The sequence below is a fragment of the Acanthopagrus latus genome, chromosome 22 (assembly GCF_904848185.1).
Source record: "Acanthopagrus latus isolate v.2019 chromosome 22, fAcaLat1.1, whole genome shotgun sequence".
Lineage (NCBI taxonomy): Eukaryota > Metazoa > Chordata > Actinopteri > Spariformes > Sparidae > Acanthopagrus > Acanthopagrus latus.
In genome coordinates, this window is record NC_051060.1 from 19,337,116 (window position 1) to 19,361,603 (window position 24,488).

The 24,488-nt window shown below is 42.4% G+C and overlaps 1 protein-coding gene across 2 annotated transcripts in view; it reads right to left on the reverse strand.

Moving 5' to 3' along the window:
• The window catches only part of nkain2 (sodium/potassium transporting ATPase interacting 2), an 85,916-nt gene that overhangs the window by 19,522 nt on the left and 41,906 nt on the right, over positions 1-24,488 (reverse strand). For both annotated transcript variants that reach the window (XR_005072526.1, XM_037086550.1), the window contains exons 2-4: positions 23,152-23,289; positions 22,070-22,150; positions 5,253-5,453 (exon numbers count right to left, since the gene is read on the reverse strand). Coding sequence is in view for 1 of the 2 variants with exons in the window: in XM_037086550.1 (XP_036942445.1) it covers positions 5,253-5,453; positions 22,070-22,150; positions 23,152-23,289 (420 nt within the window). In the remaining variant the exon portion in view is untranslated. The remainder of the gene's footprint in view (positions 1-5,252; positions 5,454-22,069; positions 22,151-23,151; positions 23,290-24,488) is intronic.

Genomic DNA, 24,488 nt, shown 5'->3' on the forward strand with positions numbered 1-24,488 from the left:
CTAGAGTGGAATTTGATTTGTCTTTTGTTTGGTATTAATCAAAGTACCTAAGCAGTGAAACACAACCTGTTGCAGTTGCCCTGATAGACTATAGTGCTGATACACTGTCATTCATGGGCTGTCATTGGGAGTCTTGTGCAACATTTAGTTATGAGATTCTGTGTAACTGGTCCAGGCCGGTCTTATGCCTTACACCTAATTTTTAAATTGGACCAACCCTGTTATCTACACTATATGATTATCAACTGATAATCATGAGAACAATCTGTAGATTTATCATGAATGAAAATGAGCCCTACAAGATTTATTAGCAAATGCTTTATCATCAGTGCCCATTTGCCACGTGGCAAGGGAATGCCATTAAAGTACAAAAGATAACTGAATCGTTCTCTCCTGCAATAATCGAGTCCCAACGGCCCTTTTAGCAAAGATTCTGATAAACCCTGAAGGTTTTCAAAGGAGCTTGGACAGAAATTAGTGGAATGTCAAACAGCTGTTTGATAAGGAAGGGAAAATCTCCAGTATGTGTTCTGCGAGACCAAAAATTCAGGGGGAAGCGTCATGGGATGAGACCTTTCACAAAAAGCATGGACCGATGCCATTGGGAAGGCAGTTATAGGTCAGTCACCCGGTGATGCAGTTCGTCCTCCAGCAAGGAGGAAGGTGAGGTTGCATTTTGCCAAAACAATGGCAGTGAAAATTGCTGACGCCACTGCACCATCTCCCTCAAGGTCATGAAAAAAAACTGAATCAGCTAACAGGTTCATGTATGAACAACATTTCAGAAGATCATGATGTTATTTAGACCCATAATTAATTATTTCCCATTTCCTACGTCTTTACACCCACAACCTTCAGACTGTTTATGAGGGAATCTTAATTGTAGAGCTTGTGTCTGCCTGTGTGGTAATCTCGTTTGTGTTGGATGTATTACTCTGCCATGAAAATGTATTAACCTCAATTACAGCTGCATCATTCTCCTGCAGACAAACTGTGTTGTGATCAAGGTGTCACATTCGTGGGATTAAATCTGTTTATGTGCTGAAGAGGCCCGGTTAAGCTCACACTCATATTTTTGCTCCATTTTTTTTCCTCCATGCCCTCCGTAAATTATGTGTGATGGAAATACTTTGTCGGCCAGTCAACACTGCTCTGAAAAATCACTGCAATACTACAATCAATAATAACATCCAATTATTTAAATCAGCAATTGTTTGTGCCATTTGTTGCTTGTGTAAAACTACAAGAAAACTTGCCACATAGGACAACAACAAATGAATCACAAATTAAAATCCACTACCAACGAATCATGCAACAATTTTGCACCTGCTATTAATCATACCTGTTTGCAAGTTTAAAAAAAAAAAGGATTTAAGAAGTTCATACTTGTTTTAATTTGAAAAGCAAAAATATAAAACCAGCTGCAGACAAAAAAATGGGAGGTTTTACTTATTCAACAAATGTGGGATTAGTGCTTTAGAGCACGGCGGTTGTCTTGGTTGATTGACATTCAATTCTCGGCGTTGTTCTTTCTCTTTTACTTTCTCTGCCCTGATCTTTGAATAACAACGACTATGAAAACAAATCGGGTCCCATGCTGCTTTTCATGAATATGATTTGACCCGCACGTGACATCATTGTCTCTGGTTAAACAGCATGATGCCACATTCACTCTTGTCAATAAAAATGAAAATAAATGCAACACTTCCGATGCTAATGACTCCATTTCCCACCACACTAATGGATGATGAGTTGTATTTTCCTACAGTATACCTTAATTACTATTATAATAACACACTGCCCTTTGAATGCTCCTGACATTGATTAGATAACAGAATTAACAAAACCCCTGTCCCTGTTAGCATGCTGAGATTTGTATTAAGCTGAAAGCATCTCTGTCCGTAGGTATAACCTCATGGAGCTGAGCTATGGCTGCAGACTCTTGTTATCGCCTCCTCTGTGACCTAATAACAGGGTTCTGTGTTGGTAGTTCTACTTGTATCATGCATACTGAATACCCACTTGGACCGTCTCAGACTGTCTAGTTTACACTGCTTGTTAGTCATAAGCCACTTTAAAAGAACTGCCTCAGTTTGGATTTCACACAAAAATCAAAGATATGAACCAATTTGGAGCGAAACACATTTAACTAGAGTTGTTGATATTGTTTACTATTTGGCCTAAAACTGTCGTAATTTGTGCGCATTCTCCTCATTGTGAAGGTTACAGGACTGTGTGCTGAGTGCATGCAGGTTGACTCCTCCAAAATAACAACAACAGTGGGTGATTTCACTGATTAGTTCCTCCGCTCTGGTTGAAGTTATGTTAATCACTGAAATGACTTGCGGAGGTGCAGTCTCGACCACTGAGCCAGCACGGAGCCTCATCTCAGATTGTTTTTTTGTTGTAAAATATTATTTAATTATCACTCTGACTGTGCTATTAGCAGGTAGAATAAAGCTGGGAAATGAAAAAAAAAAGCTGTAATCACAGTCGTACTCGCACATTCCCCCACTGTGCTGCAGTCTGACAGTGATGGCGTTAGCTGATGTCTGACTGAGGACTCTTTGGAGAAGCCAGAGTCTTCTGCTTAGTTTCAACCCTCTATCTTCATACCGTGCACCACATTGTGAAGAAGCCACTTTGTGTTCTGCAGTTTGGGAAACTAATCCAGTTAAAGGTGCAATATGAAGAGAAAAGATCTTCATTGGCTGATTTTTTATGGCTAAACAAACTTGGAAACTATAAATAATTCAGAGTTTTAATTATTATCTCATTAATGTTGTAAATATTAAAATTAGGAGTTTGGATTTCTCCTTAAAATACATGGTGCCCCTTTAACTCGTCAGCAGTAAAAACTATGTGAACCATGGGGCAACGCCTGAAACTGTATCATCTTATGTTGAAATAAAGAACAACTTGATTGGTGCACAATCAATCTGTAACCTTTAATGAGCTGGTTAGACAACCAGGTCCATCTCGTACGCAACTGACCATACAGCCACAAACAAAAATATCCTCTGCTGGAGACCTTGACAGCTGGAATGCATCAACAGCTATTATACCTTCCACACAGTGTTCTGACATAACTCTACTGATTTTTTTTTTCTTATCCAACAAAAAGTACCTTAATTTGCCAGAAAACATACAGCTACCTAACCGGTAAACATGCAGATAACCAGAGTTCAACGAAAACCCAAACCCCAGCTCCTCGCTTAGCCTGTCGACTGGTTGAACGTATGTTATTAACAACCCTGACAGTGTTTCTACCAATTACAGTGAAGCAGCCAGCCAGTCAGCCAGTGAAACAGTCAGACTGTTGAGTGTGTGCTCATGGAGCATGACAGTGTTTCCACACACCAATTACAGCGAGACAGTGGTACAGCTGTGTGGTGGCTTGGCACTCAGCCACACTATAAGTACCACTATCGATTGACAGACAGAGGATGAGGAGAGCCAGTTGGAGAGAGAGAGAGAGAGAGAGATAGACAGTCATGGAGGAAGGAAGGAGGGAGGAAGATGCAGAACGAGAGGGGGAAAAGAGGTAGACGCATCGAAACTCTCTCCGTCGGGGTAATGACGCATGCAGCCGCATTAAAGCGCCGGTTTGTTTACTGCGTGTGCGTCTGTATTCAAATGCCTGAGTACACTCCCGAAAAAAATAAAAAAAAGGAGCCAAAGTACAGAGGAGACTCGGATGAAAAGTGACAGGCCTCCCTCATTCCCACTCTTTATTCCTCTCCCCGCTGTCTCCTTTGATCCTGCTAATTATCGCAGTTTGACGGTGCAGGAGAGGAAGAAATACAGAGGGCGAGGGCTACGAGACAGGCAGAGGAAAAAACAGAGGGGGAAATCGCTTTTTTGTAACAATGAAATAAGACAGAATGAACAACAGAGAACGGCAAAAAAAACCCCAAAAAACCTCAGCCTCAGAGTCCCTAAAGCAGCTTATCCAGCCCATTCTATGTTAATGAGGATATGAGGTTATTAACGTGGATACTTAAATGGAGACTAGATGCTTTATTTTTCTAAAAAAAAAATTCCACAAAGTTGCACAATCACACACAATTGCCCAACCCCTTTGCGAAACACACAAAGAAGTTGGCGTGGTTGCAATACACTTCAGAATACATTAAACCTAATGTGCGACTTAGTGTAGCTGTAAAGATCGTCAGCTGAATAATTGCGTTCATTTCGGAGCGCTGTGTCACACTCGAACACACACACACACACACACACACACAAATAACATTAAGCCCACAATTTACCTACCGCACCGACTTGTGCTCACACAGAAGATTATCAAAAAATGTTATCTTAACACAGTGTGTTAACACACTGGGTCAAGTGTTAGCCAAAACCAAATGTCAGCTGATTCTGCAGTTCCATTTTAACCATCTTTCAGCTCCTTGTTTCAGTTTTACACGATTTCTACATTCGGTGTTTGGTGGTTTAGCCTCAGTGTTTTCATCAGCGTCATTTTCCAGCAGCAACAAGCAGCTACTACCCATTGTTCGCTCACTGTCCAGTCCCAAATGGGCTGAAAAATGGAGAACGATTATCAGCTAACGAGCCAAAATGCTTCTAGCAGGAGACGGTGGACACCAAAAAAAGATAGAGGGAATATTGAGCTTACTTTGTTGTGTGACCAGAGCCTCGACCATAAATAAATGCTATGTTGCTTCCTGCCAGCTGAATGTGTCAATGGGAAGCAGTTTGCTAACCCACTTACCATAAAAATCTCATAAAGCGGCCCTATAGTGCTGATTGACTGTGCTTTTGTCTTCCCGTAAAAACAGGAGTTAAGCTAATTAACACTAACTTTGTGCGAAGACTTCCATTTTCGGATTGGAATAGCAATAAAAAAGACACACAGGAACTCTTTGGATACCGACTATCACTCTTATCATAACCCAACTGCCTTAAGTGTGTTAAGATGTTTGATATCCAGACCTCACCCTCAATTTCCACTTTTTCAGCGTGCAGAGAATCCCTTGCTCGTTACCTCAGAAACGTCCTGACACCAGCTACAGCGTCAAGCAAAGACAAGATGATAATTTACAGCAAGTAAAAATTAGCATTTTGTATTATTGTAACAGCAGCACCCAGTGTGAGCGACAGGCCACCCCCATTAGTTTAAAGGCGATTTAAAGCCATAGGTTGAGATGTAATTGCGTGTAAGCTCCATGCAGGTACTCGAGTTTGAAATTGCAGTGCAAACTAGAGAGTACCAATTTGGCTCAAGTACTTACAGCCAGGAGTATCTGCAGCGAGGAGTGAGCCACCTCTATGAACTGAAAATCCATCAGACAGCCAGATATAGATATATATCGGTGGTCCTCGGGTGCCCAGGAGGGAGGGGGATTGATGGGTGTCACCTTGCACCCGGGGCCGTTCTCCATCCACCAGGAGCGATGCATGGACAGGTTGAACGTCAGGACAAGGTCAGAGTCCTGGCGAGAAAGAGTTGGAAAGAGACAGACAGAGAGAGACAGAGAGAGAGTTGAATTACCTCCTCAGACAGAAGGCAGATCGGGCTGAATGGCGGCGCAGGTTTTAAAAACATTTTTAATTAAAACCAAACAGTTTGTCATATCGAGGTCTGACAGACAGACAGATAGGGAGAAGGTTAGGCTCCGGCTAAAAATAGATGTCAGATTTATAATTCCAGTGATCTGGGTTCGCTCAGATTAGATCACAATCGTACACAGGCGGGGTTATGACGAGGACAATGAGGGAGGGAGAGGGGGAGGTGATGGGAGGGGGGCCAGACAGAGGGAGGGAAAGATCAAGCGAGAGGGGTGCGAGAGCCTCGGTTTTCATTTTGTGCTCCTCCATGCACCGGAAAGCTCTCGTATAATGATTTCAGTGGAGGAGAGGCTTTGTGTTGTGGTGTCAGGGGAGGGTCACTAACTAAAAGTGTAGATGTTTTTGGTTTTAGGCAAATGCAGCGATGATTTGTTCTCCTCATTTATTTTCTTCTTAAAAAAAAAAGGACATCCCCAACACTGCGGGTGCCTTGAAGACTTGAGAGGCAAACTGAAACATCTCCACAGGTACTGGATGGATTACCGTGATATTCGGTATACACATTCAAGGCCCCCGGAGAGTGAACCTCGCCGACTTTGGTGCTCCCCTGATGTTTGCTCCGCTGCCGACATGAGACCGAGATTTTTTTGTGCCACATAATTGGCACCGATCTACATTGGTGCCTAATGACTTTGGGGACTCCCAGCTTCTCATCTCGCGCCACCAACAAGTCAAAACTATCATGGGAAATATCTCGACATCTACAACATGTACTGGCAAAAAAACTGTTATATTTTGTTTATCCGAGGTTCCCAGTGGAGGAATCCAAACGACTTTAAGCTCCCAGACTTTTCACCTTAATGCTGCTGTGATTGAATGATTAATTTGTTATATGACCAAATAACTGCCAAACTAATCATATTCCCATCAGCTCAATACGGCAACACAATGTATCGCCTCTTCCTGCGATGTATTACTGGCACACTGGCAGAACACAGATCATTTCATTAAAACAGCCTCTCTCGGTTTCTCGGGCCGTTTTGACTCATCGTGGTCACAACTTCACGAGGCTCCTCACGATGGAGCTTGTCAAATGTACGAGGTTGAAATGAAAGAAACTCTCGAGTTAAACAGATTGAAAACATTTTTAGCGAGCACAGCTGGGCCCCTCCTTTGAACATTTCACCTGCAGCACTGTTCTGCTTTCTGGCCGTTCAGCCTTTTTTGCCAGTTAATGGTGTATTCACACTGGGACGATGGCACACGCTGACATGGACAAGCTGCAGTCGGTGTGACACTACAATAAGACTGAGAACTTCTTTGTGCAGCCTGATACTGGATCTGTGGGGCCGATGCTGAAAAACGATAATGGAGATATTAAAAATTCCAATATCAATGTATCAGCTGATATTGTAGTGACCACCTCACGTGTGGTTATCAGACACTTGAGTGATGGAGGCAGGATATTTTACAGTTTAACATTTCCACAAGATGACATCAGTGCACCGAAACAATGAAATTCACTGGGAATTTAATCATTCTGAATCACCTCTAGCATCTTTTTAGGCATTTTGTTCGGTAAAAAGAGGTTTTCTGTTGGCACATATTGGGCATTTTCGTACATTGTTTTATCTCAGTTGTCAAACTGACACCACAATGCACTTGTAGCCTTTTTAGGGGTATATTTTTATTCTTCAGTCACACAGATATGATGAAATGTGGATGCTTGTCTTGGGTGATATATGGTATCATGAGATAGTCTGTGACTGGAGACAGTAACCATCACCAGCACGCTGACATTAGCATTTAGCTCCGAATGCTGCTGCGTCCCCATAAAGCCTCGCACAGCCGCTAGCACATCTGTAGACTCTTGTAGTCGTGTTGTTCTACAGACACAGAGATATTTTCTTCTCTTTATTTGTTCAGCTCGTCCACCACAGCTTGAGCAGTCACCATCACTGGCTGGAGATAACTTAAATTATAGCCAGGAGCTGCGAATCATTGCACAACCGACTACAAGCAAGTAAATAAACATTTGTCGGTCCCTCGTTGCTTCAGTTCTATGCCACAGCGGCGGCGGTGGCAGAGTAGGACCACATAGCGAACGGGCCCTGCAGTCGCAATGCAGGGTATCTGCTCCGGCTCCTCTTCAATCCTTTTAATTCTAAAAGCCCGGAAGACGTGCAATAAATCAGTTATGATAGTCGTCTTGGTTTAAATAATGCACATATTAACGACTCCACTTAGGATAGGGGAGACATATATCATTCCACAGACAGCCGCCCTGCAAACCGCACTGGAACACACAAACACACGCTTTTTTTTTTTTTTGCACACACGCCATGTTTGCTCTCGCGCTGTTTTTGCCATTAGTCCATTGGGAAGCCCTTTTTTTTTTTTTTTTTTTTAAAGCACTTTGAGAGCAAAAATAGCTTACCCCTCATTTGCAAATTTCCTCTGTGATGATACATCTCTTTTTTTCTGCTTTAAGACTTTGATTCTCTCTCTTTGCGTCCACTTTCTCTCTGGTGTGCTGTCAGTGGTTATCTTAAAGGAAGAAAAAAGCTCACAAATCGTCAACAGTAAACCCTTGAACACAGACTGCAGGGCTGCAACTAGACCCACAGAGATCGACTTATTACACATAAACACCTGGGTCAACATTGTCTGTTTGTACACTGTGCATTCACCACTTATCCACCCTCCACATCCACACTTGACTCCGTCACCTCCCTTCACATTCCTGCTCTCTTATTTAATATTTACCTGCTCTGTTCTCCATTAATTCATACCGTGGTCTCTCTTTCTTTCTCTCTCTCTCTCCCGCGTCCCCCTTTGTCTCCCCTTTTTTTTCTTCCTTGGCTTCTCTCTATTTCAGCCTAATGAGTAAATGCCTCATTAGCGCCAAGCTCTGATTAATGCCATCTCCCCTTGTTGTGCTCCTCTTTTTAATGAGTAAAAATCTCTCTACATTTCTCCCTTCTCCTCTCGCTGACATCATTCTCTCTCTGTTGGTCTCTTCCAGTCATCGTCTTGCTCCAAATCTTTCTTTCCCTTCGTCACCCTTTCCCTTTGTCATTCACTGCTCTCTCTCTCTCTCTCTCTCTCTCTGTTAACCGCGGGTTGGGAGGGGAGGGGTAATAATTATTTCAGTACAGTATCCATCAGTGCTCTTCTAATGAGCCTCTCCAACAAACACACCAAATAGACAGAAAAGGTAATTATCAGAGAGAAGCTGAATTTGGCAAAGTGTCATCAATGCGAGGCGGGACGCGACTGCTACTAACTCCGCAGTATTCTCTCACTTTGTGAAAAGGGACATAATGTGAAAAATGTGTCCAAGCTGTTCTCCTGGCAAAGTTAGCTGCGTGAACCACTTGTGGGATGTAGAAACAAAACAGGCTGCAACTTTATTCAACTTGATGAAAAGAAAGAAGCATCAACTAATTTATGCACAGCTTTGTTGAAAAATCTGAAAGGTAAAATGAGGCTTTAACAAAAGAAATATGAGCAATCTCGCCAGAGTGAAAAATGCTGGATCAGGTGTAAATGCACTGATCCGGTACCACATAGTGTGTTAGCCCCGATACAGGACGCTGCTACTTCCCTGCACACGTGTATGCATCTTTTTTACCACAAAAAGCCAAAATCTATTAACTGGAAGTGAGCCGTGTAAGTTGACATCTCAGCAAACTTAAAAACAAAGTTATATGGTGTTTCATCTGTGTGCATATGTTACTGCTTTACAACAATGATACATGTATCACATCACATCCATGGTTTGTACTATAGAGCTGTTAAAAAAATAAAGATCTTTGTTACCACACACTTAAATATAATGATAATAACTATAAAATAAATGGTATTGTATCAATAAGCTGGCTGGCATAAGACATAGAAGTGTCATAGTTTGAGTTTTGGTTCTGTTATTTCCTGTTTTATTTTGAAGTTCTGCCCTCAGCCGTGGTGTTTTGCTCGTCATTTCCTGCCTCTGTGTGATTTCCTGCCCTTTTTCAGTGTTCACCTGCATCCTATTAGTTAATCAGCCCCTTGAGTATGTAGTCTGTGTGCTCCCTCCCCTTTTTGGTGTGAACTTTGTTGAGTGTCTGTGTTTCCTCTTAGTATTCTAGTTGGTTGTGTTTTTTTTCAGTTATTTGTTCTTCATCTGCCTACTTGTGTGTCTTGCATTTGGGTCCTACTCTGAGTAACCTGACAAAAGAGAAGTAAAACTTATAACAATGAATGATTAAAATAATAAAAACACCAAGGATGAACTGTGAAAAAGAAAGAAACAAACACAATCACATCAGATTGTTGCTCGGTGTTGGTCAACATGCAACTTATATCCCAAAGATTTCGGGCAGGACAAAACGATATTAGAACGTCTCTCAAAATCGAAGCTGAAGCCAAGATCACTTCACTTATCTGACTAAAAAGTCTGTTAACAAGAGGAACAGTTCACCTGGCTTCGCCTGGTCACAACATCTGCCTGTAGCACCTTTGCTCTGTACATACCGATGTGTAAAAACAATGTGTTGTGGATTTATCACAGACATTTTGGAAGGATTAAACAAACGGCATAAATCAAGTTAAGTTAAAGAGGTGCTGGTAGGCGGAATTTATTACCTGTGGGCAGAGCCGGGCTAAGTGTTTCACCCTGCCTCCGATCTTTATGCTAAGTTAATGTAACTGTCTCCTGGATTCATATTAATATTAATTCATATTAAGCCGAGAGTGGTATTCATCTTCTTGAACTGTGGCTTTAAATCCCTTTGTCACTGCATTTAAACTAAATCAAGATGATTTCAGCCTCAAAAACACTAAACTATACCACATCTAACAACAGCATTAACAGCAACATTATTTTTATGTTCATCTGATGCATCTGATGGTTAATGGGTCTGTAATATAGCTCAGGACCTGGTACTTACAATAAAAAATAGCACTATCTATTCATCTTGCAGCAGTGGCCGCCTGCAAACGGTAAGAATCTGATGTTAAAAATTCAAAATGAAGCCTCAGTGGAGTACCAGCGTTTGTAGTAACATATTATCCACATATGAAATATCCGTTATATAAGTGTTTGCGGCCGGCTTAAAGAATTTGGAGGCAAAAACTCAAATAAGTCCATGCTCACCAGTGGAATACAAAACAATTAAAATTGCGAGCTGTGTGCTGGCATTGATGTATTGATTTCATGTGGTGGAATTTATTTAGCATTGCAGCATTTAACCCAACAGGATGATGAAGCCACAGCTCCGAAATAATCTTGAGATATTAATCTGTCTGGTGATGAATGGGCTGTTTGGCGCGCAACCTCAAACAAAGATTATTGACTAGATTTTTATTAGTATTTCTAACTGTGTGTGAGTGTGTGAGTGTGTGTGTGAGTGTGTGTGTGTGTGTGTGTGTGTGTGTGTGTGAGTTCCTTGCTAAGCTCCATTGCTGATTATTAGTCTCCCGTCTCACCACATATTCCCTCCCCACTGTCTGTGTCTCTCGCCATTCTCTCCTGTTATCCTCCCTCTCTCTCTCCTTCACACACACACACACACACACACACACACACACACACACACACACACACACACACACACACACACACACACACACACAGAGTCTGTAATTTCCAGCGTGCTTCCAGTTGAGGATCATGCACTCATGCTCTCAGGTCTTTGTCTCTGACTGAGGGCTAGTGCCGCTTCAATGAACCACATCTGTTCTTCCTTTGCCTCTCTTTCTCCCTCTTCCTCTTCTTCACCCAGCTCTCTCTCACTCCCTCGCTCTCTCAATTTCCCCTCAATTTACCACTTCTCTATTTTCCTTTGTCTCCCACTCCCAAGAGATGGAGGGGCGGAGGGGGCATAGACCACTGAAAATGGTATTTCCTCTGACGGTCTGATAGTCGGCGCAGGGGGAGCAATGCCAATGCTACCTGGGGCCAAATTTGAGAGTTGATGGCGACAAAAATAAAAACCTAGACAATCGGGCAAAATATTGTTTTAAAAAAGCTCTAAGCCTTGGCAGAATCTGAGAAAAGGGGATTGCATCACAGCAGAATGGCAGCCACACTGAACAATAACTTTTTACCTTTGCATCACTTCATACTTTATGTCGGGTTTTTTGTTTTTGTCACAAATTGTAGTTGATCTCTGATCAGTTGATTAAGGCTTGCGAGCTTCCTTCACCTGTCTCTTTCTAACCATGCTAATCTGCTAAATCAGCTGCTGTGGTTGCGTGTGAAGCTCAGAGACGACCATCCCTATTGCTGTAGGCGTGTTTCTTTCCAAGCAGATGGGCTGGGACGCACTAAGACCGGAATATCGACTCTGAGCTGAATTCAGACCCGTAGCAGCATGCGCATTAGAATGAACGACAATACAGCTCCTCAAAATATCTCAATCGTCCCCTGGTGGCTGGCCGCAGTATAATTCATAAATCCCACCCCTGTCATGTGACATCGTCAAGCCAGAAACTTTTTTTCCCAAAGACGGTATCTGTCATTCGACGCCTTGATTGGCAGGTAAGACCTGATTGCATTTGAGCGGACGGGCGTGTTGGCAGGAATTCGATACAGCACAGACTCTGGTTCCAAATGCACAATATGGCAGCTTCTACATCCAGGATTCATTTTGGAGCAGCTGGAAGAACTACAGATGTGTTGTGCGTTTTCATACACTGTAGTTACAATGCATCAGCATACAGTACAACACACAGTAACAATGTTCAAGGGAACTCTGAAGGACCAAGATAATTGTATTTCTTAGTCTTCTGACCCAGATATGTTCTGGATGGGTGGATGAATGGATGGATGAAGGGCATAAGGGAGGGAGTGCCAGTTTTTTTTCCCCATGAGCGCCTCAGCATCTGCTCCCTGGACACAAACCAACACACCAACACACACTCGTGCACATCTTAAATCTTACGAAATGCACCGACTCAAACAAAATCTAACACCGTTTCACCTACTCTTAACACCTTTTCACACAGTCTACAAATACAATACAAGCTACAGAAAGCAGTCACACAGTCAATAATACAGTCAGTCTGAGATCCTGACAAAACAACACTCAGTTGGATATTCAGTCTGTCCAGCGGGCAGACAGAAAGATCAGTGATCATCAAACTAAAGGGCAGAAAATCAGGCAGGGGAAGATGTTAGCTTTATTCTCTCTAAAGTCAATTTTTCACTCTATTTAACCGAACCTCGATCTGTGGCCCCTTTTTTCTATCATTTTCTCTCTCTCCGCTTTCTCTCTGAACGTCACTCAGTCTGTGTTATTTCACACCAATATCATCAGTCACGGTGCATCTCCCTACATTGTTTTGCTGTGATTTCCCATGGGTGTTAGATGAGGCCTTAACCCATAATGCCTAAAGCACTTCTCTCCTATCAGATTGGTTGGGGGTGTTATGGAATTGGTTGAGTGTGTGTGTGTGTGTGTGTGAGGATATGCTGGGGGCGGGTAAAGATGAAGTCTGTTCCAGATCCTGACCCTGACCTTACCCCCTCCAAACCCATTACCACATTTAAGCAAATGCCTCAACATAACTATCTTAACCCTTCGATCTCTCATATTGGTAGGCCAATTATAGCACTACTGCCCGTACCCCTGGTGGGATCCACGGTTGCATGAAGGAGAGGGGGAAATCTAATTCATGCTTTCAATGGGTTAATTGGTTTTTTTTGAAAACCCTCAAGCCACACCTCATGCAATAAGTCGGAAATCTAGCAGATCGGTGCTTGGGTCTTATTTTTGCACACTGAAAAAGAATGAAAAACAGACGAATACCAGCACAAGTGATTAAAGCAGCGGCATGTTGAAGCCGCTGTAATCAGTATTTTCAGATTAGCAATAGATGAAAAGACACTCTTATGTAATGAACACAAATATAATCATCAACAATTATCTTTGATAAGGTCAATGTTTGACGTTTTACTCCAGGCAGCTGTTTTCTGCCAAAATGCTGTAGAAGAAGCCAGTCGTGAAGCGAAAACCATCCAGACCAGCGTTGTACCGCATGACATCAGGTGCATGCACAAGCTTGTACGGAACAAGTACGCCTACATTAAAATGGAGAGGTAACATCACAATTAGTGCATTAACAGGAGGGATGTAAGTGAACATCTCTCTCTGTGTTTCTCTGCAGGGCTTGTGCAAATGTCAGTAGATGGGAGGGGTAGAGCAAGGGCAGACTGACCGCTAGTTAATGATCACGGATGGCGTCGTTTTCTCAGGCAGTTAAAAAAGTAGATGAAAAATGCTTAAAAGGGTTGCCAAATATACTTGGTGGGCCATTAATACAAAAGTATATGTGTGGGAAACACTAAACATACAATATGTTATTGGATATAGAGGCAGATATTTCACTCTGGAGTTGGTTGAGACCAAAACAGAGCTAAGAAAAAGCCAATATTGGACTGATATTAAAGTTGATGAGAAATATTTGTAGGAAAAAATGCTTGAAAAAATAACTGAGTATTGGTCAGTTCTGAGAATGCTCACCAGACCAAACCTTTAAAACCTACCCATTCAAGTAAAGTACAGGCAGATTCACAGTTTCCTCTAGCATGGACAATAAAATAAACATTACTGCTAACACAGCCAAAGTAAATCCATTACAATCAAGGCTTGAAATTAACACCAGCAACCTTCCAAACCCTGGAACGAGTCTGACTGCGGCAGGCGAGTCAATCAGATCCATTATCTGCTGCGGCACACAGCCATTCTGTGTTCAACTGGCTCGTTCTTTTCTAACAAGTAAAAAGCAAACTCTTGTCGTTGCACATGAACCTTTACAGTAACAATGAATAATCAAATCGAATCACCAGTAATAATTGCTCAGGGCTCAAATGACAAGATTGGCTGGTGGGGTTGCCCCTGCAAGAGATGTGTTGATGAAAAAAAGGCAATTTCATGCCATGATTTCAACAATTGCATCCATTGATCAAACACAGCCAGGGTTAACTCAGAGAATCAGGGTGGATGTTTTAACTAGAACGTCTGTGATTAAATGTGTGGGAACCTCTCATTCATCGTCTCAACCAGCGGTGCAGAATGAATACTGACGGGAGTAAAATTAAGTGACTATTAGCATTCAAACCGACCCCAGATATCTGTTTTGTTAGATTCTTTGGGGATAAATTGGGTGGATTTCAATTTGATTTAATGTCGTGTTTTTTTCCGATAATTTATCCTCCGGTAAAAAGCTCACACGGCACAGACGACAGCCGCTATTGATGCTGATATAAAACTGATAGAAAGGGGAAATGTTTGATTTTTTCCCTGTTAGATGCATGACTCTACTTTCTAAAGAGGTTCTTTGCTCCAACTTTCTCCGTGTTGCTTTCTCACCACTCCCCTCGTCCCCTCGTCCCCGTCTCGCCTTCCTCACTTGAAAGCGACGCTGATTCACATGTGGCCTCATCCCATCTCACGTCATCTTCTATAGCTCCTATCATACCTTCTCCTGTCTGAACCTCTGCATATCACTGTCCGCCCCTGACGCCTGCCTCCTCTACCCCCAATCTTTCAGTCTTCTTTAGTTTCACTATCACCCCCTTTTTTCTCCTCTCTCCATCTTTCACTTTTATCTCTCATCTTACCACTTTCCCCGCGGTCACTCCTCCCTCTCTCTTGTCACCGCTCCATTGTGTGTTTGTGAGCTGAAATTGGACGCCTGGGTGGATATGGGATTTAAAATGACACTGTTCTGAGACTGTTTGGATCGCTCTCTTTTTTTTTTTTTTGAGCACATTTCTTGGTGTTTGCACTTATTCAAGTGTGTGTCCAGCCGACTGAGATAAATGACAGGCTCTCCATCTACTAGCAGGGCAAACAGACGCCGATGCATGCATGTACACACTTGCAGACACACACTTTCACACATACAGTATGCAAAAAAGCATGTGGGACATCCCGCCCACACAGCACCCCCACCTCCTCAGTGAATGACTGACAGCTGAGTGTGGCGTATGAGGATATGTATGTGTCTGTGTCTCTGTGTCATCTGACGCCCGGAGGGTGGCTGCATCTTTTATATGACACAGTGGACTACTGACAGTTAGCCGTGTGTGTGTGTGTGTGTGTGTGTGTGTGTGTGTGTCTGTGAGAGTTGAATATGCGAGTGTGTGTCTGCGTGTGTTTGTAACGTGGTGACAGTTCTCTCTCCACAGGCTCCACTCCAAATCTGTCAGGAATGCCACGTCAGAAAATCTTTTTAAAGATTAATATTATGGCATTGCTGCAATATTAGATAGTGCAGTCGCGAGTGACAGGGAGGATGGGAGTGTGACAGGCTGATACTTGGTATGAATCTCAGGCTTAAACTCAAATTACTGTCAAGACGGGATGTACACCTTATCTTGCCGCCGGGGCTCTACTGGGCCCTTATGGAAGGCAGAGATACACATTAGATAGAAAGTTCCTTCAAAACGGTTGAGAAGTCAAACATATAACAGGACTGGTGGTAAAGCAGTTTATCAGTCAGAAGCGCTTTGAATTTAATAAGCCATTTTACTTTCTTAAAAAAACCCCCAAAAAACCAGCCGCAGAGACAGACCTTCTGGAGGAATAAACACCCCAAGTCACATCGGATTCTGCTCTGATCCGGAGCCATTTACAGATGGGAGGAGAGCTTAGAGACTATCTTTAAACTTCAAGAATTAAAAAGTTGATTTGGAAAACAGATTCAATTATGTCGACTCATTTTCTCAGCAAAAAAACAGAAACTCTGGGTCGCAGAAAGCTGCCATGACAGTCCAGACACAACACATCCACCATCAACAAGTTCAACTCCAGCCTGCTTTCACACCTCCACACACCTGTCTGACGTGGGCATGATTTTTGGATTGTGGGTTCCATACTTGGCAACAACAATTGCCACGTCGGTGAGGTGTGGGAATGGATGTTTGGAAGGATGCTGTCCACTCATCCGACAAGACAAGCAGCTTGTGGCGAGTGGCATTGTGTAAAAATCTATTAACAGCTTTAAAAATACTTCTGTGGTTCTGGAAGGAGCGTTCAGAAGTTTAAAGAACTGGGTTTGACTTGGGTCATTCTTTTGGGCGAACAGCTCTAAATTACTGGAGCACCAAGTGGAGAATGATCCGTCAAGCTTTTAAGTCAACATGAACGAGAAATCTCAGTGGACAGTGAGACTGAAATTGGCGTGGCCGGGTTTCTATTCACGTTCCTTTTCTTGTGACATAAACAGTGAAAGGCTAATCCAAGTGATCGACTTGATTAACCAAAGCCTACCTTGTCAGCATTCTCGTGGCAAGGTTAGTGTTTTGGCAGAGCCGTGGGCGTTGGCAGTGGTCCCATTCAAATGAAAGACAGAGGCTGCCCACAGCTCAACAAAATTTGAATACCTACACTTCTACTGCAAATATGCAACTCAAAAGCTCTGCAACAAGACAGCAACTGGACATTAGATTGAGATTTTTTTGTCAGCTGCTGTTTCTCATGTCAAGCTCACAATAAGTAAAAGAAAAAGTGAGTTAAATCCAACTTTGAGTTGCAGTGGGACAATGTCGCTGACTCATCCCTGACATGCATCATGCGCCTCACACTGTCTTGTTAATGATCACGATGTCTCATCGATGTCACTTTACTATTATCTCAGTCCCGATGATCTGTCTGTTCCTCCAACGTCCATCCATCTGGCCAAAAGACTTCAGGACTTCTAGCTGAGCTGACTAACTCTGACGCATTTCCCCCTCCTCGCTGTCTCTCACACCTTTCCACTCACTCTCTGGGGTTTACTTTCCTTATCAAGAAGAAATGTCAAAGGCTTTTTGGCAAATTTCATACCGTTCAGCCCTACTTTTCCTGACTTTTACCCCCGCACTATAACTCCGAAAATATTTGCAGATCGACTGCTGAACATCAAATAGTCTGAGAGGAGGCGTTCTGCACACTAAAACTGACTTCAGAAATTGTCTGAACAATTTTCTGTCTTTTAACACCACATGAACATGTATGTAAATTCAATTAAATTCATCAAGAATGGATGCCAAGCTCCTGAATTCACTTACCTCCCTGACAGTCATGATTATTGTTCTATGAAAGTATACTGATGGTGCCAGTGATGCACACATCAGATCTATTCATGGATAAAACACTGGAAAATTACATCAAAGCTGCAGTACAAAGCTAAGAGCCACTGATAACATGGCACAAATCAAAGCGGGGCTGATTCTCTGCCTCTTTAATACACAGAAAGATGTTTGATCTCCGTAATGAAGAAAAATGGGAGTCTGTCGCAATCACTTTTGTCCTGTGACCCCAAAGTAAATGGCCTGAGTGTATAAAGTAATGTATTAAATTGGCACTCGCTACTGGCCAATACGTAAAGCCCTGCAGTGTGAAGTGCTATCGAGCACAAAGAGAAGTGCTTTCATGACAGGGGCGCATTTCCTCAAGTCTTGACATTGGAAATATGGAGGGAGAGAGCGAATGAAAAAGGGAGGCGAGAAGGTGAAGAGGTAGCGAGGCGAGGCGAGGAAGAGGAGCACAGGACGGATTCGCATTGCACTTTGCAAAACAACATGAAAAAGACTTGATTATAGGGCTGAGCAGAGGGAGAGGAGGGATGAATTACATGAAGATGAAGAGAGCGAGGCGCAGGAGGAGGCAGAAAAGACGGGCAGAGAAAGCGGGAAGCGGCACCAGAAAAGCGTCAGAGAGGAGGGAGATTAAGAGATATTCATTTACATCACAGCATCAGAGCACACCATCATTACCCCTTTATCAAACACCAAGAAGTTATTCTGATCCAGCAAGAAGGATGCATGAAAAACAGGCGAGGCTGCGCAGGACAAATGTCATGTCAATACATGGTATACACTCATCTGACTCTTCTTTCTGATCTTTTGTCAGCCAGTTCTATAGCTGTACTGTCTACGTTAATTACTAGGCTTTCACATTTTTCTCCACGTCTAGTTTTTTCTTTTGTTCATGTATTTTTTGGTAATTGTTGTGTCTACTTGTGATGCTTAGACAGACACGTCAGGAGACCACTTGAACCATTGAAGAGGAGACATTTTGGCAACATAGGTCAGGAGCATACCCTAACGCCTGATTCAGCAGATCATTGAGTATGACGGCAGCAATCTTTTCATTACTTTATGTGTCTGTTTTTCACATTGTTAACTCAGATAGCTAATCACTAAAACCTGCCCTCCATCTACGTGAGCTAGTCCCAGGAGTCCTGCAGGTATGTCTTTGTGCATTCTAACTTACTAGAATCACTAACTGAGAACACCAATGCTTTCCCTTTCAAAATGTGTACCATAAAAAAAAAAAGTTCTCACTGTAACAGGTCACTTTAGTTTTGAATTGTCTTTGGGAAGAAAAAAAAAAGACTGTCAGTGAATTCCCTGTCATTTTTTAAGAGAATAAATCAGATTTCATCATCCTTTGGGGAGTATATTTGTCCTTAAATGAGTGCTAACAATCGCAGTCATAGCCACACTTGTTAACATGTGGCCCAGTGTAATAATAGCCCTCAGGTCTGCAAACAAGTCCTGAAAATGTAGGTGATGGGTCTCATACAACAGCTGGTGAATCCAGGCAGGGGGGGGGGGGTACATTTGTGGCTCCCCTCCGCCTCAGCAACTGGGTCAAGGTCGATGTGGCCTTGAGCGAGGCGCACGCAAACTGTTATGGTCATAAAGACAAGCTGTTCAGCGTCTGGTTCCTATGTGCTTCTCTCTGATTGGTCAGCAGGTAATTGATAAAGGTGTCCCTAATTAACTAGCTGCATCACCCTCGTTATAAACCAGATGTGCCGATTTTGGTCATTAGGGCTGAAGCCTTTGAATAAATGGCTTTTTTCCCAATAAAATTAAGTGAAATATAAGACTCATATAATGTTATATTAGATAATTAAAGCATGCATTTGGTAAAATAATTAATTTTATTCTACCTAACTGACTTTTGAACGCTTATTATGCAGCTTTTCCAGCTGTTTATAACAGCCTTGTATTTTCAGTGTGACAAAGACGTCAGTTTTCTGTGCTCCTGGCTGCTGTGGTTGTTATAACTGTTGCAGACTAGGCCTCGGGGACAGTGAGAGGCATGAATATTCTTAAAATCAGAGATCAATGAAGCTGCCGGCTTCTAGACAGGGGGTGGGGGGATTTTTATACATCTGTTGACTCACTATTCAACTTCTGTCCATAGTCTGAATGGCAACAAGACTTAACAAAGCTCATTTTGTGTGTGGGAAGAGGAGACAACAGACTCAGTTGAGTGTATCAAACAGTGATTGAGTACTGGGGGAACAGGAAAACTAGCAGAGTATGCACCACTTGCACTGTATTCTAAACTAACAGTAATTATGATCAAAAAGCTGGAAATACCAATAAAAAATGGATTAGGATGTATGATATGTGTTGCTGTAACTGCAATTTAGAGCGATCTGTTAAACTGGTAGCAGAGCTGTTACATATCTGTGCAACAGAATGAACATTTTGAAGCAAATTGAGGTGGAAAAACTCTGTTTTGTTCAACACCACGCTACAGAGTCTAATCAGCCATAATCAGCACTCCCCATCAAGTGATTTCTTCTGTTTATGGAGGCACTGATTGGCCCTAATTAATTGTCCAAGTTCATAATCTCTATTGAAAATCCACTGATTTTACGGCACAAAGGCCAAACCTTTGCAAAGGAGAGTCGGAGAAGACTTGAACAACTTCAGCTCATGTCTCATATCTATGTCAGTGTGTATTAGCAATCCGAAAAACTGACACCCTTTCATTATAAGTGCATACATCTCTGCAAATCAGGTGGTGAGATTTTTCCTTGTTTACATCAGGCCACATTGAGCCCTGTTTAAAGAATCTACAGGGTACGAGCTGCATTTGATCTCTTAATTAATCACAGGTGTGGTTTGGTGAAATGAGTCAAACCAATCAGAGTGTCATCCCCCAGTCCCAGTCAAGACTGAGCAAATGCACTGATAGTTAACTGTGGTGTAGGACTGCTGCAGTGTGCTTCGACATTATCAGCATAACTGATTAATAGGTTCATATACTGTCGTGAAATTTCTGGAGTAAAGCAGCTGTCGTCCTGATAAATCCTGAGCTCCATCAGAGCTGTCTAAAAGTCACCTATTTCAGAAGCCAGAAGTTTGATCGTGCTTCCTCTGAAGAGTTTCCTTTCTCCTATCAAGTTAATAACTACATTTTTTAGGTTTGCCCCTAAAATGTGCCATGATATATGTTGCAGTGACATCATTTCAAATTACTGAAAGCAGTCTCTGATCAATGAAGCAGCATGTATGCATGTATGAAGTTGCCTGTCTAGGTGCATGGTACTTGACTCATGCACACATGACCTTGGAACAGGTGTTTTTGGTCAATGGTGCAATCTGCTGCCTCAAGGTAGCAATACGCCAAAAATGCATCTGACCAAACCTCATTTCACAAACAACATGCCAATGGGCGCACCGGTGGCCACGAGCGCATTTGTTATTTTCATGACATGTGCTCTTGACATGAAAATCACATTTCATCAGGTTTAACACAGGGCCTTGAATGTGATTTGGCTGAAGCAGATCTGATTTGAAAGGGGGTAAATGTATGAATATTAATAAGAAGTATTAGAGAATTATTTCAATCAGATCACACAAATCATCAAATGATTTTACTTTAGCCTGAAAAGGTGTATATTCCACCTCTCCAAGTGTCGTCCTGATCTTCATTCAGTAAGCAGTTTGGGGAAGTGTCCACTGACAGGGTCCTGCCCCTGCCATCATGGCAGCTGAATTTACACTAAAATGACACTGAAATTATATGACCCTCCCTGTCAGAGGCGACAGGAAGAACGCCATTTCAGCACTTACAGTCAAAGCAGGGATCTCATTCCTCAGCCTTTTATTGAACAGGATGTTTGTGAAGTACACAAATCACAGAGCGACACAAACAGAGCGGCAGTTCTTTTACCCTGCAAGTGATATTTGCTGAGTTCAGACACTGGCTTGCAGGGAGCCTATCAAAAAGACAACAATCTAGATTCAGAGAGCAGTGATCTGTATGGGTAAGAGAGCAGACTGAGCAGTGCATGGTTCAAGGTAGTCATCAATGGGTTTGTGTTTGTTTCAGGATAGTTTTGAGCAAAACTGATTCTTCTTGTGGCATTTTTTGACAGATACCAAACAGCCTTAAGTGAATTACCACTCTCCTGCAATGAAGTAAGGTCTACCCACATTTATATCTTCCATGAAGAACCAGGACAGCCAAGTCACGGAAGAATGTGGACTCGAGACCATGGACATTTGTATTACCATCTTTTTGAACAGGCTCTCGCTACGCAGACGATACTTGGTAGAAGGATCAACTCGCTGGTGGTTTTGGTGTTTTCGCTGGATTTTTTGCAAATAATAAAAATGTAAAATACTTTCAGCCTGAGAGATCCATGCTAGCTCCAGAAAATCCAGCATGCAACAGCGCTGTAATGTATGTTATTCCGGACATGTATAGTAGACAACATGACAAGGATGCACAAATAATCCAAGAAAATGTTTTCTTACTCTGGACAGATCCCCAACCTCCAGGTAAAAACAGATGATGAAAACATTCCAGGTCATCCACACGACCAGCCAGGCTGCGTACTGCAGAGAGGAAAGAACAAGAGGGTAAGGGATGGAGAAGAAAGTGAGCGGCGTTCGAGATCCGACAGGCCTCTGATGGCGAATTAAAAAAGCACGTTCGCGTCCTGCATTTGAGCGAGTGAGATGGAGAGAGAAGACAGAGTGGGGCTTCACTTTTGATGTTGTTAAAATGCAGAGGCACAAAAAAACAACAGCGGAGAGAGCAACCAATCACCTGAATCAAACCAGACAGGGAGAGAACATACTGCAGAAAACAAGAGTGTGTGTGTGTCTGTGTTAAGTTAGAAGCAGGAAACAATGCATGAGTGATGGAGGCAGGGCAGAATTTACGTGCTCAGATCAAACACTCATTATCTGAGTGTTTCTCGCTTTGTTTTGTGTGTGTTCAAATGCAGGTCTTCGGGACGGGTGGGTGTGGTTCATATGGTGTGTGGGAGGGCTTGTGTGGAGGCCTGCAAGCCGCTGTGGGAACTTATGAAAGTTTTCTGTAACAAATCATCTTATAGACAGCTGCCAGGGAAGGAAAAGAGAATCAAATAATTCCGCTTGGCAAGTTATTCCGACTCCCACTCACTGTTCTAACCTTTTATTTACTATACATTGCCTTCCCTCTATGTTGGATCCACTGGCAGGCTTTTTTTTTCAATGTTTAATATTACATTTCCTGTTATATAAGCGCCGCTTTACTATTTTGCAGTGCACTCTCAAGGTTTGAACGAAATATTTCTAAGATATAAGAGAAGATCACTTGTCGCACACATTATGTTTAACCTTGCTCTGTACACACAGGACAGCAGAGTTGATGAAAGTGAAACCCACAAATTATTCACTAACTTCCAGCCTAAAAGTAACACACTCTAATAATATTCAGTCCTCGTTATTTAACGTGGAGCGGGCTGAAGAGAGGCTAATGAGAGGCTGTTGCTAAATCTAGGGCAAAGGATACATAAAATGGCTCTTTCAAGTGAGTGTGTGTGTGCAAGAAATGGTGTAAAACTCACCCCAGTAACATATCTCGGCCTGAACTGAATCGTGCCAAACAGGCCAAGGATGACGATGATGATGTGGAGGAAGTTGGTCAGGATGGGAGCCCACTGGTAGCCCAGGAAGTCTATTACCTGACGCTCCAACACGCTGACCTGGAGGAAGGAGGAGGGAGGAGAGGAGATTAGCGGCGAGAAATAATAAAACAAACAGCATTTGACAGCTGTGGGTTGTCACCGCAAAGAGCACAGACGTGATCAGTGTCGCACTCCTTTTTACTCGCAATAACAGTAAATCCGCCCTTTTAAGCTGAAATGAGTCGTAGCCACTCGAGTTTGATATTAACATTAAACTCTACGACGAGGAGCTGAAACGATCAGGCGATTGGCGAGAAATTAATGTGCTACTATTTGCCATTTTTCAAGCTACATTTGGTGGTTTCACTTTCTTAAATGTGCTTTCTCATAATGATCATTAACTAATTACTGGTTTGGTCAAGGCAAGCTAGTTACAGAAAACACATTGGGCTCTGTGAAATTGATTGATTTTTTATTTCATTTTATGTCATCGTGTACACAGCAATCCATCAGCCAATTAACATGAAAATAATCAGCAAATTACTCTCCTAAAAAATGTGGACATTTCTGTATTCTGTTTTGGGAAATCAGCCATTACTTACATCAACTTATTGGAAATGTATACTCACATAACAATACAATCACACAGAGAGCTATAAACACAACACTGACTGAAAGATTTAAACGTTTTGTCGAGCTCACAAAATAATTATTTCCCTAAGATCTTGAGTGCATGTATTCCTTTATTAACTGTGTTTGTGATCATTTCCTGACAGGTTTGACACATCTTTGGCAAACTTGTAACTTGCAAAAAATACAAACAAATGTAACAGTGTGGAGTGTAAATTGAGCCCTAGTGTAAACCAAGACAATCAAAGATGCCAAACATCTCACGCACCTCATTTTCAGTCACATTTTTGATTTTCGGTAACTTGATCCTGACGAGAGTTTAAACGATGGTCGAGCTTGTTCCGCAATGGCGGAGTTGCTACAAGGTCCGTGGGGGTTAAAGGGGAATGTATTTACAATTAGCGCTTTCATCATAACAGAGTAACCGCAATCAGTTATCTGTGCATTACTGTTAGGCTTCCCATTGCTTGCTTGCCTCTGTGTGCATGTGTCTAGGTTTATTATCATTCAGTCACTGGAGCCTCACGCTGGGATAGTTAATGAAGTCAGCACAGCGTACGACATGGCACTGCTAGATATATTAACACACACAGGGAGACACACAGAGAGAGGGAGAGACATGAGGAGGGAGAGGGAGAGGGAGACAA